Source organism: Fringilla coelebs (assembly GCF_963513975.1).
Source record: "Fringilla coelebs genome assembly, chromosome: 14".
Classification (NCBI taxonomy): domain Eukaryota; kingdom Metazoa; phylum Chordata; class Aves; order Passeriformes; family Fringillidae; genus Fringilla; species Fringilla coelebs.
Window position 1 is genome coordinate 14,800,938 of NC_140040.1, and position 17,632 is coordinate 14,818,569.

At 40.8% G+C, this 17,632-nt stretch overlaps 1 protein-coding gene across 1 annotated transcript in view; it reads left to right on the plus strand.

Moving 5' to 3' along the window:
- ZNF536 (zinc finger protein 536) overlaps window positions 1-17,632 on the plus strand; it is a gene marked incomplete at its 3' end in the record, with an annotated part of 238,046 nt that overhangs the window by 41,633 nt on the left and 178,781 nt on the right. Inside the window, exon 3 of the mRNA XM_084215151.1 lies at window positions 14,235-16,406. Coding sequence (XP_084071277.1) covers window positions 14,237-16,406 — 2,170 coding nt within the window. The 5' untranslated portion in view covers window positions 14,235-14,236. The remainder of the gene's footprint in view (window positions 1-14,234; window positions 16,407-17,632) is intronic.

Sequence of the window (17,632 nt, forward strand, 5' to 3'; positions counted from 1 at the left end):
GTTTGCATTCAAAAAGGTGGAAAGGTAACTTGACAAGATGAAAGAAGGAACCAGATTTGTGTACCCCCCCCTTTCTCAGTAACAGGTATAGAGTTTTAGAGAAGACTTCAAGGCAAAAAGAAAAAAGCATAGAATATACTGTTATGGTGTTATTTTTGTCTTTCATTTTTATGACAACTTATTTGTACTTAAAGGAATCTTTCCAAAGAGTTAAGAAGCATCATTAAATAAAGACTGTGAAATGTGCAATATGGCTTATTTATTTAAATGTTAATTGGTCCAACGAACACTTCTAATTAGCTCTATATTTGCTTAGCAAAAAGTTTTACAAATTCCAATTGTGAAAAGCAGCTATTTTGAGCTGGTAAGCATGTTGCAGAATCAGCTATGATTTTTCTATAGTTCTCAGCCCTTGAAGGCACAATTTAATTTTTCATGTATGCATACTAGCAACGGTAAACACTTGCGAGTGTAAAGAACCTTCTTTAATTAGCTGCACAACAATTAAAGGATTCACAAACTAAATTGAACCCTGTCTCTGTGCTTACTAGCTGAATTCTACCACCTGTCACAACAGCACTTTGTTCAATCTGTTATGCAAAATCATTATAGCAATATAGCTGAGGAAAAAAAAAGAGAAAACAGCAATTATTTCTTACTTTTCTCTTGAATGGGTTATTTTGGGTTATACTGATGTCAGGTTCATTGAAGCTAACCTTTTGAAATCTGTAACAGCATAATACTTATATGGCAGGCTTAGAATAGCTAGGAGAATATTTTGTTTTACCCTTTTAAGAGCAAGTGAGGCACATCCTGAAAGTATGGTACTTTCTCTGATCATTTGGAGGAAAAAAACCTCACCAAAAACTGTGCTAACTCCTGCAGCAGCCTGTTATTGCTCTTTGTCAGACAAAAAAATGACCAACATCTAATAGTACAAAATACTCTTTTGTTATTAAAGCTTGTATGCCAATACAAAATCTAGTTTTAAAACCTGCTGGTTTCCTAGAGTGGAAAGAGCTGCACTTTTAGCTTACCTGTCGTGGCTGCTGGCATATGTGATTATTCTTCAGATCCTGAAAATAAAGTAGCACATAAATATAATCTGTAAAATACTTGGCTTACTTGTGTGCTAACTTTATTTTTATTTCAGCAGAAGTGGTTAAAAATGAAGAAGTTTGCAGAAGAGCCTCACCTCTCCTTTTGATTGCACCCCTTTTCTGAAGGGAGCCCAAAGGAGCAGGTGCACCAGGACACCAGGGGTCCTGATTTGCACCCCCATTTACCCCTCCTGTACCTCCATGTGCAGCAGTCAGGCTCTGACAGCTCCTGGAGACCTGGCTTGGGGTGCACAAAGCTTCAGGCACCATTTCACCCCTCTGCTGCCTGGGAAGGTGAGCACCTGGTTACCCCCTGCTCGCTCATCTCCCTACTCATTTTGTGCTGGGCAGAATTGGAGGGCACAGGAGGAGGGTGGAAACTTATGAAAGGCCAGCTGGGGAGGAGGTGAGCATGGGGCAAGAGGGTGAAGGGCCATAGCAGTGCCTTGGCTCACCTGCCCTGCTGCTCCTTGCCCAGCTCTTTGCAGGGACAATCATCCACCCTGCAGCACCCCGGGGCTTGTGCTGCTGCTGAGCATTCCCAGTGAAGCAGCAGCACATTTTCTGTGTGTGAGGACTGTGGGGCTGCAGGTAGTGAGGAAGACCTGTTTAGGTTTCTCTTTATGCTGCAGTGACAGCTGACAGGAATGTGCACCTCGCTGCCAGCTCTCCTGCGGGAGAGGCACAGGTAGGCTCTGTGTGCTCACCAGAGCTGAGGAGCTGAAAGCAAAGCTGCCTGCTGACAGCTTCCTGAAATCATATCAATAACATATTGTTAGCTCTGCTGATTGAAGCTAAAAGAGTCTGCTGTTGGATAAAGGATACATGATACGGGCATTTCATAAGCTAGGGATATAAATGAATAACTCTGCTCATTCATGGTGCTTACACTTTTTACAGTATAATTTTTATACTATTGTCATTTTACAATATTTTTGAAATATTTTGAGAACAAAGAAGTTGTTTAATAACACTGTGAGTTTGGTTTTTTCCTAAAAAGTCAATCAGAAAATAAAATTCAACAAAAAATTGGGAAAGGACTTCTTTTTTTTTTTTTGTTACTCAAAAAAAAAAAAAAAAAAGAAAAGAAAGTTGCAAGGAAGCCAGATACTTTGATTAAACGTGACTTAAATTCTCAGATAATTTTGCACTGAAGTATGAGGAGCCACAATTTGCTCTATACATCTACTTCTTTCTTTCTCACATCAAATAAGAATAGTTAGTCTATTCTGAAGTATAAAACTAAGGAGATGAAAATCCTTTTAATTAGAAAGAGGTATAATGATCTCCATATTCATAAGTGTAGGTGCAAGGGGCTGGAATTCAGAAAAATGAGTTTGTGCTTGGGCAACAGAAGCAATACCATTACCCAAGCAGGGATTTTGTGTGGGAACTACTGAATGCTCTCAGCTCTGGAGGTTTGGGATTCGGTCCTGTAGGATGAGAATCTCTCTGATAATCCTGTTGCAAGTAGTGGGAGCCCACTCCCTGCCTCCCATGGCCAGGTGCTTGAACCTGAGCCACCAAGCCTTTCCCCCTCCTTTGGTCTGGCTCTGTGTTTTGCTGGAGTCACCTGGATTCACACTGGTTTGCAGCAGTGTGAATTAACATTGAGTGAAGCTTTACACGAGCTGGAGAAAGTGAACACAAACTGCTCATTTGCACAGGCTTTTCAAGAGCTTGAAGTACTTTCACTGAGAGTTTGTGGCATTTATTTGCGTGTTGTGTTGAAATCTTGCAGTGAAGCAGTCCCTGTTAGTCCCTGGTCCTTCTGATAATAACTGTAGCTGCTCTCAGCTCACTGTGGGACTGAAGGCTCCTGGGATGCTGTCAGTCACTGCAAGGAGTTTGGTCAGAGCTGTTTGTGGCCAGAGCTGGCTGCTAAGGATATATTACAGTCAGCAGAGTCCATCTCCCACCTGACGTTGCAACTGTAATTGAACTTGCCAGCGTCTGTCATCCTGGGATTGCACTTATCAGACTTTCTTTGTCAGCTTTGTTACCACTCACCTATCACCACGAGAGGCTGTCTTTTCAGCCAAGGGCCTGCAATGTTGCAATTAACATCAAAATTATTTAAAGGATTTTTATCCTGCAGGTAGCTTTGAAATGTTATTGTAGTTTTACAGTATTCCTTCTCCTCCCATTCATCTATCTGCCATGTGTCTGCCAGGTTTGCAGTGCTCTTTCTATTAACGATCAAAGCTACCGTGCCCACATAAAACTGGGGGGCCCAAGCAGCAGTTGGTGCCCAGCTTGATGGATCCTGAAGGCCACTGCACTTAAACATGTGTCCTGTTTCACCACAGTCAGTGCTCACATCTCTGCTTCCTTCAAGAGATGCACAAGGGAGCATCCCCTTCCTGTACCTGATCCTTTGGGGCAAAGGGAGGAGATTCTCTGTTCCCTTCAGGGGCTGCACCCCACTGCAGCCAAGAGCACTGCAAAGATAGGAGCTTTTTTTGGGGTCCCTGGTGTGACATCATTGTTATTCCCTTAGCTTAACTGCAAAACTGCTGCAACTGTTTGGTACCATCATTCAGAGGAAGAGGCAGAATAATCTCACTGCAACAGGTAGAGAGGATTTTAAATCAGCTGGGAAAATACAGGAAAATACCTCTTGTAAGTTACTTTTGGTATAGATGTTCCTGTTTGGGGTTGTCTTCCTCCCTCTGAAAGAGCAGTGTGATGTATTTCTTTTTGCTTCTCTAAAAGGACATATGATAAAGGGCTTGTTTTTTGGAGATTTCTGACTCCAGGGTGGGTGTCTGAGCAGCACAGGACTGCTAACCACACCCTGGTAAGCCTGAGCCACTTGTATCAGTGGGAAAGCAGCTTAGGAGGTACAAGTTGGCCTTTGAGTTCCCAGCTCTGCTCCTGTGTTCATGACAGTGATCAATTAATGAAGTTAAGTGACAGAAGCAGTGATGTATCAGTAAGAATATGGGCAGAACAGAACACCAATGGAATAAAGGGGATTTATGTTTTCTTCTGCTTCATTTTATTCGGTGATAACAATTTGGGAGACCACAAACACAAAGGGTATTCTGTGAAATGTTTGCTTTATTTTTCTAGCATTAACCTGCTTCTAGAGTCCCTGCCTATTTCAACTGCATCTTTTACTCCACCTCATTCCACTCAAACTTTAAGGCTTTCTCAGCTTTATCCTCTTCTTTCCTTTCCCCCCCCTGGAAATTAGTATTAAACTAATATGATGAGTAATAACTCATCAAAGCCACTTGTATCTAAGAATCACTATGACCATCTAAATTATGTGTGGTATTTTTTGTCACCAAGTCTATGTGTTATAGGGAGAAGAAAAATATATCAATTGGATTGAGGGAAGAAAGAAAAAAGAATTTGGAGATAGAAAGTATTAACAGCCAAGAATCTCTGTTATTAAAAAAACAAAAAAAAAATCTCCAGTATTTTAAACAAAAAAAAAAAAAAGAAAAGAAAATGCTGATAAGTTTGCCATGAGTTAAAAACCCTGTCTATTCAGCAGTCAATTATGTTTGATAAAGGAAAGCTATCTGGCATACTGGTCTAAGCAATGGGAGTCAAGAGTTCTGGATGCTGTCCCTGGCTTCTTTACAGAGGATGAGCCATCTATTTAAGTCAAGATACATGGCAAGCTCTTTCCTAAATGAGATGTGGAAATGACCAGTTTGGGATACTTATTTCTACAGAGCTGAAATTCTTAAAACCTTGGTCCCTTTATGATCTTTGGGAGCACAGAAATGGGGCAAGTGACTTCTGAATGTCTACCTGTTTCCACTTCCATTGTATTAAGATGTTGGATATTTCTGTACTCAGCAAAGAAACATTTAGCAAAGGTGTCCCTCTCCTCCCTGAACTGATCAGAGTGTGCTTTGGGGTTCCATGTGCTGGAGGCCTTTAGGGAATGCTGGGGCAGGAGCTGGTGGGAGTAACTGCTGGGGAAGTTTCAGTGGCTGCTGGGGGGAAAGGAGGAGCTCTTTCCACATCTGCAGTGTGGCCCTTTATGCTTTGCATGGGGGTGACTTTTTTTTAATGCTGTTTTTTTCTTAAATATACTGACCTTGAAGAATGCAGCAATTTATCTTTTTATTCTGTCTATATTTCTTCCTCTCTTTTGCTCCCCATTTAGAATGATTTGAAGTAAAATAAATGCAGTTGTATTATATATGTACTTTAAGGGTATGTATTATCACATATGTTCTCTTTCATGTGCAACAGGTTATGCAAGGTTTAATGTTTTAATCTTTCTTTTTTCTTAAAACATTTTCTTAGGCACGTAGTTTCTGTCTTGATGTCATCACAGGTAGTCCATATGCTTAGTGATGCATTGTTTTGTCTACAGTCTAACTCAATAGCATGCAATTTGGAGCATCCTTAATTATCCTACAAACCATTTTGTGATAATGAAACCAAATATGGAGTAGACTTGGCTGACATCTCTGTGATATTACTTGGCATACCAAATATTTCTGTTTCAAATATAAATTGGTTACTGCTTCTTCAAAATATGCATTCTATTAATTAAATCTATACTTGAGACATCATCCCCCCACCTCCCAAGCTGTTATAAGTATTATCTCTCTCCTTGTTCTGTATGCAGATAGGGTTTGGTATAGGCTCTCTAATTTGACAACAAATAGGCTAACCTTGGGGTCTTTCAGTCCTACAACTACAGTTGAGTGTGCAGAGTCTTTCCATATAACTAGGTCTTTTGTTCCACTAGAGCAAATGACTTAATTTGTTAGAGAGCTTTTTTTTTTAAAAAAGGTTTAACTGTAACAGTCTTTACCTAATAGACCTGGGATTGCAGGGAGGTGATTAATGTGAATTAAAGGATCTCTGTGACACAGGACTAAAGGACAGAATTACGGTGCTGTTGTTGTTGGCAATCCCATTCGTGCAATTTAATTCCTCCCTAAACCAAATTCCCAACATTTTGCATAAAGTTCTCCTCTAACTGGACCACATACTTTTCGAAAGTCTCTTTATTCAGGGATGTTCTGTTTATGCATTTTCCCTGGCAATGTGTGTCTTTGTCCCTTGAAATCCATCTATTTATTGCAGTGACACCTACTGCTGAGAGAGCTGATCCGCAACAGGCTCGGATCCTGTTAAACTTGGCCAACAAGCACTTCGTGACTCAACCAGCAGATGTTTCTGTGGCTCAGGTCAAAGGCAACTTATGGACTCAGGTTTTTCTGCTTTGCTCCTAGCATTAGGTGCCAGGAAAGTCAACACTAGGTACAGACAGTTGACCTGACCAGTAGCAGGAGGAACTGAACCAGGGCCCTGAGGATCTGCAAAGACCAAAGCATTAGTCTGTTGAGCCACTGTGCTGGCTACAGTCCAGCACTTTCAGACAACTGACTATCTGATTGCATGCCTGGATTTTAGTAATGATTTCACATACTTATTTGATGATTTGTATCCAAGCTTATGCTTCTGACAGGTGCCCTTGCGAACAAAATCTCGCTGGGCTATCACATATGAATATTTCACAGTCAATCATACTTTGATCTTCGGGACATATGTGCATTTGACATTATATTTAGCTGTGCACGAAATCTAAGTCTAAGCCTTTGTGAAATGAAAAAAAAAATCATCAACCCATCATTACGGTTTTGGATTTAAGTTGTTTCAAACTGTGCTTTGAGTTCTGTGGTCTTAACTCTTCTTTATTGATCTCTTTGTAATTGGTTCAGGGGGTCTGATCCTCCTGTCCTCACCCAGCTGAAATGCTTGGCCTTTTATTTGGAACTTTCCTGTGTGAGGAATGCAGGATTAATAGGGTCAACATTATGTATCTTTTAATGTTATATAATGGGTTAGAGCGTTGCAGACTTCCAGTGCAGTACAGTGGCCTCAGACGAGAATAGGAGATTCAGAGCCCTTTCCACGCTGTAAAAATGACAAAAAAATGAAATAATAAATATGCTTTGTAGAGTCTTCCAGGCATTTTATTATTTTATTTGTACTCTGTGATGGTAAAGTGGTTCATTAAAAGCTTAATTTTAAGGTTTCTTCAATCTGATGTGGATGCCAGTTAGATTAATTAAAGTGAATGATCAGATAGGAGCTACAGGAAATTGATCAAATTGGAGAGGGTTTAATCAGTTGTATACATTCCAAATTACATGAAAATAACAAATTTACTTTAAAAAATGCTGTTTCTAAAGTTACAGAAGCTTTAGTTTAATGAAGCATTCCACAAATAAGGCTCCAATATGAATTTTGGTATCACTCTTTTCTTTTGCCACCAAAAGATCACTAGGAAAAAAAAAAAGTAAAATGAGAATCAATGTTTATAAGCTAAGAAATAATGATCCCAGATGCAACCAGTGCCTGGAAAAAAAAAAATCATGATTTTTTTTTATTTTTTAATCTACTGAACTTTCAGTAGCAATTATTTATCCTTCTCTTCTTTGGATCTGACTTCTTAAGTATATGCAAGTGAAATAGAATAAATAAGAAGGAAAACAGATTTTGCTAAGTCACATGCAAAGTAGCAATAAATCAAACAGCTTGTCTGCATTCTTCTAATCTTTCTATTCTAATCTGTGAGTGAGATTTATAAATGACCTCTCCTCTCCTCTGTGCTCATCTTCCTAGATTGTGATCACAAGCAGTTCACAGTCCTCCACTCCATGGGTGCTACCAGCCAAAGACTGCTCTGGTGATTTATCTTCCACTGATCAGTTATCAGTCCCAAAGGCTGTGCTAACTAGAAAGTACCCTGCAGATGTAACAGGTATTTTAGAAAGCCACTCTCTTCCCAGCCCAGAGCAAAGGCAATACAGCCTCAGCAAACCGTTTTCTGTCTGCAAATGACTTTTGAAACTTCAAAATCCCTCTGCTAACCCTTCTTTAAGACGTAAAAACTGTTGTGGAATGAGTTGGCTCTGCTGTTACTAAAGGAGTACTTTGTTTTGGAATCAATAAGCAGCTTGTTTAAATATCAGCACTACAAAGCAGCTACAGTTTTGTCAGATGCCTTCCCGGCTGCCCCCTGCGTGGTCCCGGCACTGGAGGATGGGTGTTGGTGTGGGGCTGCAGCCCTGGGGCCTCCTGGGGCTGTGGGATGGGGCAGCCCTGGAGCCTCCTGGGGCTGTGGGATGGGGCAGTCCTGCTTCCCCAGAGCTCTGTGAGAGCCCACAGAGAGGCTGTGCTCTGCTCCTGCTTCAAACCAGCTCTCTGCAATGCCTACAAAGCCTAAATGTGCTAATGTCACTAATGGTGATAGCCAATTACCAAGCTGGCCTTAATAATGTTTAAATAAAAACAAATAGATAGGACACATTACCTGTAGGCCAACTTTCTTTTTTTAAAGGCATCCTGTTATACTCCAGAAACCATATATTTTCCTGATATAATTATATTATACCCCAAGGAACAGGACACCTACTTAACAAAAACTCCTATGAAGTCGATGCAATTACTCTATTTTACATAAGTAAAATGAGAATAGAATCTGGCCTAATGTTTATTTCATTTTATCAGACTGGATAATGCTGTCCTGGTGGCATTAAATACAGCTGATCTCTCCCCTCCCCTTCCGTGCACACATGTTTTTGCTAAAATCTAACTATTTACATCTATGTCTCTTAGTATTGCCTACAAATCAGTCAAAGAAGAGTAGGTCATTTATCCTGCCCTACTGTTTATATATTAATCATCTGGCAAATAAACTGCTCAGTATCCTACCCACCTCAGTAATATTTGTGATGTAATTTGTTTGGATGCCCAAATGTCACCAGCGTTGATTGTAAGAGATGAAAAAAATGTACTTGCTCAGCACACCAAGCTCTGGGCTAAAATGTAAGCATGAAATCTCTGGTTTATTTTTGTAATAATGTTTACAGCTGTTTAATGACCCTGAAAGGGTTCAGTAGTCTGGTGTTCTGTATTTCTTAACAGGAGTGTATTATGCTTATAACAGCTTTAGTTCAACTGTTTCTGCTGCAACAATAAGAACAATATTTAATAAAAATTCAATATATATTCTGATCTCAGCAATACCTGTTTACGAGTTGCTAAGAACTGAAGCAGTCTGTATTGGAGTATTTAGAATTTGCCAGTGGACCGCACGATAATGTGGATATATGTGAATTTTTCTAGCTGGAAAGATAAATACCAGGTCTATATTCTGAAAGCATAAGTAACAGTGTGTGTAGCTCTAACTGCTCAGAGGATCAGGGCCAGAGCGAGCTTGTCGTTTAAACACGTGAGCTTGTAAAGCATTACTTTGCTTACTGAACTGTAAATCTTTTAACTAACCTAATCTAAGCTATAATAACAGCACAACAGTGGTTTTAAAATGACTGTTTTCTCTACAGCACTGAAGAGGGGAGAGCTTCAGTGTGTGTGTGTGTCCAGCAGGAATGAACAGGTGTAAATAAGAGCTGAATTTGGTCCATCTGTTTACAAAGATAACAGGTGTGTGTCTGCACATATGTGTCTGTATACAGAAATTCATGTGCCTGCATATGTTTACATGTGTGCCCACATAGAGCTTTATCTTTAAATCCTCTCATCCTGCTTGCCATATTTTTTTTCTCTGTTTCCAGCAAGAGGAAGCTCAGCTTCTCATATTACATTAATGTAGTTGTGATGACAGGCATTTCTGGTGTCATAATTGGTTTTAAATTCCAGTAATCCATTTCAAATAGTTAAATAAAATCTGTGTGTTCAATTGAAATGGCTAAAGCCAGAACTTTCGCTATTGATATCACAGGAAATAGTCTTGAGGGCAAAAATGTGAGTGAAATCAAAATAACTATTAGCATCATCAAAGCGACTTGAATGTCTCACTGTACCTTTATGCAGGAGATGAGAGAGAGTATTTTATAATATCTGCATCCCATGGTGAGTTTCATAAGCTGAGCTCCTCCTCAGAGGAAGAGGATCCTGCACACTGGGCACAGTTCATGGCCAGATGGCCCTGGATGGGCGGTGTGCTGCCTCCCAGGGGTGCTGCTGCCCTGCCCAGAGCAGTGTGAGCCCAGCTGAACCTGTGTCTGCAGCGGGGTCAGTCTGGGGCTTTTTGGCCACAGCAACTCACCTGGGCAAGAGCTGAGGGTTTCTTTGGGTTGGAAAGGGCAGCCCATAATTCCTGATGCCAGCCTGCTCTGGTGTGCTGCCATGTCTTGAGAGACACTGTCTTTACCCAACATTTGAGATAATTAAAGGCCAGAAATTTTAGTAAATAAACTTTAACAAATATATTTTGAATTCTTTAACAATCTCAAATTTGATTTGCAGTTCAAATTTTGTAAACATTTGTTAACTGCAGAGAACATTGTGCTTCTGTTCCCAGCATGAGAGATGGCAAAACATTCTGTGCTTTCCTTATACGAGAGATCAGGACCATGAAAATAATGTGATAGACTATATATTTAACAATTGAAAGCTAGAGGTCTTCCCTATCATGGAGCATCAAAGTAGCACTTATAAATTGACTTTTCCAGATTTTTTATTTTTGTATACCTTGGCACCAAGGTGGGTACCATGAACTGCAGGGGCCTCACTGGGGACTGGAAGCCCCTTGCTCCACCTGGTGCAACCCTCTCTGGCCATAGATTTAGACAGGGATGATGGATAAAGAGGGAGGAGAATGAAATTGCTAATTTTTTTTTTTTTTTTAGAGAAATTAGGAAAAATAGATTGAGTTATCTAATTCATAGTGGAATGATGGATGAGGCTGTGTTTTGTTTCTGTCTTGCATGTGGATACAAGATGAGATTTTGGTGGGTTTTGTTGTGAAAAGGCTAAGGGATATACCAGGAGTGGTTTCTGTGAAAGCTGAACAGTAGCAAGGTGCCTGTGTTCAGAAAAGCTGTAACTGGGCAGGACAGGAGGAGAAATTTCACAGGGCAGTACTTTCAGTGCCGTGGTTGTACTTTGCAATGAAGCCAGGCTGGGGTGAGGAAAAGAGGAGACAATTCAGAGCCAGAGGAAGGAGCAGGCCTGCAAGAAGCAGGGGCAGATGAGGGGGAAATGCAGTTAAGTGAAGAATAGATCTCGAGATTGTGGTAGCTGGATCCAGGAACTGCGCTGCTGATCAGAGTGGGCGGCATTCAGAGCTGGTTGTTGCTCACTAAGCAAAGGCTTTGCTGACCTTTCTGCATATTTAATAAAAAATGTAAAACATTTGCCATGCCAAAAGATCCATGGGGGGGTTAGGCTCCCTTGACTTGATCCAACATTATTAATCTTTAAATGAGAAATTATGGATTTGGTATTCCTCTAAACTAATTTTTTTTACTTGTTCTCTCAATATTCTACATTAAATATTTCTGTATGATTTTGGAAGGCAGTAAATAGCAAAAAGGAAAAACTGGAAAACTTACCATGTTCTAGCTACAACTGCTGTTACTTTAATAAAGTTATATTTGAAAAAGAAGCACAGAATAACTAAAACCTCAACCACAACTCCCCTCCCCAATTCAAATAACCATACATTTGAACTGATGCTTAGGGTTAAACATCAGAATTAATAAATTCCACTGGGATCTGTCAGCATTTCCAAACTTCGATAGAGCATAAAATGCTAAAATTAACTACCCAAACCTTTCTGAGCATGTAAAAGCACCAGGTCCTATTGAGATCAACTGAAAAAAAAAGAAATTTAGACTGTAGTTTTGAAGCTGTTATAGAATAATGACAATTCACAAAGACCTTTCTAAACATTCTTCAATGTTTGTGTCAGCACATGCTATGCATTTCTGGAATTGTCACATTCTTGTTTGCCAGCATGCCTTGTTTAAGCATGGTGGGGAGAAATAACGCTCCTGGGTATGTGGAATCCAGACAAAAAGTAGATTCAGGTTTGGGGGTTTCTCTTGTGTTGTTATTTGGGAGAGTATTTGTTTTTTTTTTTTAAAGAAGCACATAGGCAGATATTCAAAATCTCAGTTAACTTCAGGCAATGGCTGACCTAAGGACCACAAGGGTTCAGTTGTTTAATTAATCCTTTTGAACGTGAATTTGGTTTGTTCCAAAAGTTAAGCAAATTTTCAAAAATTAAAAAAAATAAAAAAAGTGGTTTGTGTGTACCCACATTTTGAATGATTGTGGTCTGCTGCACAGAAAACTTGAATGGAAATTAAGAATTTTCCTTGTTTGCTACATGGCCTTGGGTGAACACCTGGCTTGATTATGTTCTCCTACTCTCTACCCTTGGAAATCAGACACTGCAAGCTACACTTAAGTGGAGTCCTTTTATAGACAGGATTTCTTTATATTTTTATGAATAACAACATTGACAGTGGGCAAATAATGGGTCCCCAACATGTGACCCAAATCAGACAGTTTGATTTTGAAAAAGATCTGCTATGTATATGGGCAAAATTAGGTAGCTCTTATTCTTTTTTAATCCACATGAATCTAACTCTTTCCTGTACTTACAAGATCTGCATTGTGTCACAACCACAGTCATCCTGTCAGGAGCAAAGAGGTCTCCCCTCAAAGACCTCCCATACTTTGTTTTTAGGCCCTGATCCTGCAAATACTTAATCATGTGTGGAACTTTGCTTTCAAGAGTCACCCTTTGAAGTCTACTGGACTGCTCCCATGAGCACAATTACATGCATTTTAAGTGTGTGCCAGATCTGGACCTTGAATTGTCTATCAAGTGGCCCCTGTGTAGATGTGTGAGGAGTGGGGTCCACCCAGGGTGTGCCCAGAGCCTTTGTGGAAGACACAGGGAAAAAAAGCCAAAGAGAGGGGTGACCAAATTAATTTTTTAAGAACCTATAGAATGCAGTGGTTTTGAGAGTGAATAAAGTGTCAAATCACGCCACTGAACAACAAAAATCTTAATTGCAGGCTAATATAATCTTATAGCATCATATAGTTTATGAATTAGTTATGGGAAACTTTATATTTTTAACAGAATTTTATAGATACATTATATCTGTATAGAGTAGAGAAGTGGCAAGGATGGATTATTGTGGACAATTATGCGGACCAGAACAGAGCACTTGTGTTTAACAAACAGCTTTGAATTCTAATTTCCTGCAATATACATAGTGTAGCTACAATTTGTAGTCATTACTGTGTATTAGGAAAGTTATTAGGATTCTTAAACTTGTTGAGGCTTTCCACAACACCTTTCCCAGATTTTAATTGGTTTTATCTAGTTCCATAAGAGAGCTCTTTAAAACAAATCAAAGTGTCTTAAATCACATGTATCACCCATCGAAGGACAGAGATATTCCTTCTGTAACTGGCAAGTTTTCCTAGGAACAGAAATCTGAAGGTTCCCAACGATGAATGAAAAGACTTGGCAGAAGATAATTTATGTGCCTTTTGATGGGCTCAGTTTCAAAATGACAAAATAACAATGTTTTGTAACAGAAGGGTTAAATCTTAATCTCAGAGGTTTACAAAGCTGCTAGTCGCAGTCTCCTTAAAATTTAATATACCTCGTTAATGCTTACTTGCAAACACTGAAGGATTTTTATGATTATAATCATGTGTTACAGCACCTAGTACTGTTTCTAAGCAGCATACTAATCAGCTTAATGAGATATTACTGCACTTTTTGTTGACTAAAGCAAAATCCCTTTTATTGTTCTAAAGCTTGTCCTTTATTTTTTCCCAAAACATTATCTTGTTTTATTGTACACCAGTAAATATCATACCATCGGTTTTTTGTCAAATCATAAAACTATCTTTCTCATTGTAGAATATGTAATATATTGAATATGGTTAATGGAACTGAAAGTTACAAATGGATTTCTGTTTTGGGGTTTTTTTGCTGGCTTTTTTAATGAAAATGGGAGAGATGCATAAGATTTCTTTTTTTAATAGATTTAGAAATACTGACAGGTGCAGTTTCACAAGAAGGACAAGGGAGGTGGTAAATGCCTTTGCCCCTTCTGTAATAATTAGATTTTGAAATTGGCACATATTTTAAAATAGGAATGAATAGTTCTTGGTACACATGCAGAATGAGTACATGTATGATCAAAACTGTGCAGCACAGTTGGCACTTAATACACTTTTAATTGTTTTTTACACTAATTCCTTTGCATTATTATGAGTAGGTAAAACATAAAATGCAAATTGCACGCCAGCGATTCAATGCTTGTAACTCTTTCACAGTCTGAATCTAAAATATCTTCTGATTTTCAGAGATGGAGGAAGCTAGTTTGTGCCTTGGTGTTTCTTCAGCTGTGCCAGAAGCTGACGCCCATCTCAACAGCACCATACTCAATGGGCAATATTCAATGAGTCAGAAGCTGCACCAGATCACTTCCCAGCTCAGCCATGCCTTCCCAGAGCTCCAGAACAGGCAGAATCCCGAGGAGAAGGCGTCAGTGCCACTAGAAGACAAAAGTCACATGTCCATAGCAAACCAGCCCATCAGCAGCCAGATGGCCCTGCTGGCAAACCAGCTCAACAGAGAGGTGGATACCAGCTTGAACGGGCGCGTGGATCTGCAGCAGTTCCTCAACGGCCAGAACCTGGGGATTATGTCTCAGATGAGCGACATCGAGGATGACGCCAGGAAGAACAGGAAGTACCCCTGTCCCCTGTGCGGGAAACGCTTCCGCTTCAACAGCATCCTGTCGCTGCACATGCGCACCCACACCGGAGAGAAACCCTTCAAGTGTCCCTACTGCGACCACAGGGCAGCTCAGAAAGGCAACCTGAAGATACACCTGCGTACTCACAAGCTTGGAAACCTCGGCAAAGGCCGTGGAAGGGTCCGAGAAGAAAACAGGCTTTTGCATGAGCTGGAGGAGAGAGCGATTCTTCGGGACAAGCAGATGAAGAGCAGCCTCCTGCAGCCACGGCCCGATGTGAAAGCACAGCAGCACAGCCAGCCCGTGCCGCTCGCAAACTGTAACTTGTCTGTGCCACCTAATCACAGCACACCTGATATTTCAAACCCTGTTCCCTCTCCAAAGCCAGCCAGTGTCCAGGAAGAGGTTGTCGCTCAGACAGCCGGGTTCAGATGCACGTTTTGCAAAGGCAAGTTTAAGAAGCGAGAAGAGCTGGACAGGCACATAAGGATCCTACACAAGCCTTACAAGTGCACCCTGTGTGACTTTGCTGCCTCGCAGGAGGAGGAGCTGATCAGCCACGTGGAGAAGGCTCACATAACTGCAGAGTCAGCACAGGGCCAGGGCTCCAACGGGAATGGGGAGCAATCCACCAATGAGTTTCGTTGCGAGGTGTGTGGCCAAGTGTTTAGCCAAGCCTGGTTCCTAAAAGGCCACATGAGAAAGCACAAGGATTCCTTTGAACACTGCTGTCAGATCTGCGGGAGGCGATTCAAAGAGCCTTGGTTTCTTAAAAACCACATGAAAGTTCACCTGAATAAGTTATCCGTAAAGAACAAATCTCCCAATGATCCTGAAGTACCTGTCTCCATCAGCAGCATGTCCCAGGAAGCTCATGCAAACTTGTATTCAAGATATCTGTCGTGTTTGCAGAGTGGCTTTCTTCCCCCTGACAAGGCGAGGTTGAGCGAACAGAATCAGATCTACAACAAAGGAGAGATGCCCATGAAAGAGAAGGAAGTCTTGGGGAAGCTCCTTTCGCCCATTTCTGGCATTGGCCACAGTATTGCCGAAGGGGATAAACATTCTTTATTGGGCTGTCTCAATCTGGTGCCTCCTCTGAAATCCAGCTGTATAGAAAGGTTACAAGCTGCCGCCAAAGCAGCAGAGATGGATCCAGTAAACAGCTATCAGGCCTGGCAGCTTATGGCAAGGGGAATGGCCATGGAACATGGCTTTTTGTCTAAAGAGCAGCAGATACAGCGCAGCCACGAAGACACTTTGGCAAATGCCGGAGTTATGTTTGATAAGGAGAAGCGGGAGTATGTGTTAGTAGGAGCAGATGGCTCTAAGCAGAAAATGCCTGCTGATTTGGTTCACAGCACTAAAATGGGCAATCAGAGAGACTTGCCAAGCAAACTAGACCCTTTAGAAGGCAGTAGAGATTTTTTGTCACATGGTATGAACCAGGGACTCGATTACAACTTACAAAGTCATGGAAACATAAAAGAAAAGCCAACTGAATGCCCGGACTGCGGAAGGGTTTTTAGAACATACCACCAAGTGGTCGTTCACTCCAGGGTCCACAAAAGAGACAGGAAAGGAGAAGATGAAATAATTCAAGGTAGTCTTGATGAGCGGCGTGGGTCTGGAAGTGATCAAGAGTCTCAGTCTGTCAGCAGGTCGACAACGCCAGGGTCCTCTAACATTACTGAAGAAAGTGGAGTAGGTGGGGGTCTCTCGCAGACAGGGAGTGCTCAGGAGGACAGCCCTCATCCTTCCTCACCCTCCTCTTCAGGTATGATAACTTCTTCTTCCCTCTCTGCACTGAAAGCTTCATAGCTGTATTTGAAATCATGGCAGTAAAGTAGTTTATGCATTCTCTTCTCAGGTTGTTTCCTACATTCCACAGGGATGTGCTATTATTTGCCAGAACATCTGTGTTTGGGTTCCTGCAATGCCTTTGAGGTTAATTCTCTGCTCACCCTTTCCCCCTCCAAGGGCAGGTTTCCCAGCCTTTCAGCCGACACCTTCCCACCCTGCAGGGTCTGAGCAGCCACCAATGGCTGCATCGCTTCCAGGGCCTCTCCCTCCAGGTTTTGGAAGGTGGTTTTCTCCTCCTCTGCTATTCATGGTGTCTCTCTTGCAGTTCCTGCCCTGTCCCCCGTGTAAAAGGGTGAGGAAAGATGCCTTTTTTGAGCTGGAGTTAATAAACTGCATGTTGGCTCCCTCTCTGATTGCCCTCCTTCTGACAGCCATGTCAGTTCCTTAGCTGTGTCCTTGTACCTGGCCACTGGACTGATTAAAAAGAGATTCAGAAATACAAATTACTAACCTTTTGACAATCTTCTAACTTATGTGCAGATTTTAACTTGTATGAAGCCTTCTGCTTAATTCACACCCGTTTGAAATTACAAGAAAAACCAGAAGTTGGACCGAAACATTTTAATTGTATTATATGTCATGTTAACTTGCTGTGTATAAAATAGCAAAGCAGATAATATTTCATTGGAGATCTCTATAAAATATTGAGCTTCCTGGTACAATTTTTAAAGTTACTAGCCTATGACTGCTGAAATAAAATCTCCAAGTAATAACAGGTAAGATTTCTGGCTTCATGTATATTTCCAAAGTCACTTACTAATGGATAGTAAATTGAAAGTTATATCTTCAGCCCTTTATAAAGAAAGCACCTCACTAATACTGTAATCATTCTGCAAGCCTAACAACAGAGGAAATCATGCCATAACAAATACTCTGTTACTAATGGCAACATTGATTTCTGCAATCAGCCATTAAGTCTAGAAAATGAAAGACAGTTTGAGGTACCTTAAGGCATTACATTGCCCACTGTTAAAGAGCTGGTAGCAGGCTGTTGAGGGTAATTCTTTTTAGCTTTTTTTTCCCCCAGTTTCGATAAATATTTTAGTATTGGAGGCAATTCACTGTTACAGTTATTAAGTATATGCCAGTTTACTTTTGTTGTTCTTGTCATGCTCCAGTATACTCTACTTCTGAGGCCAA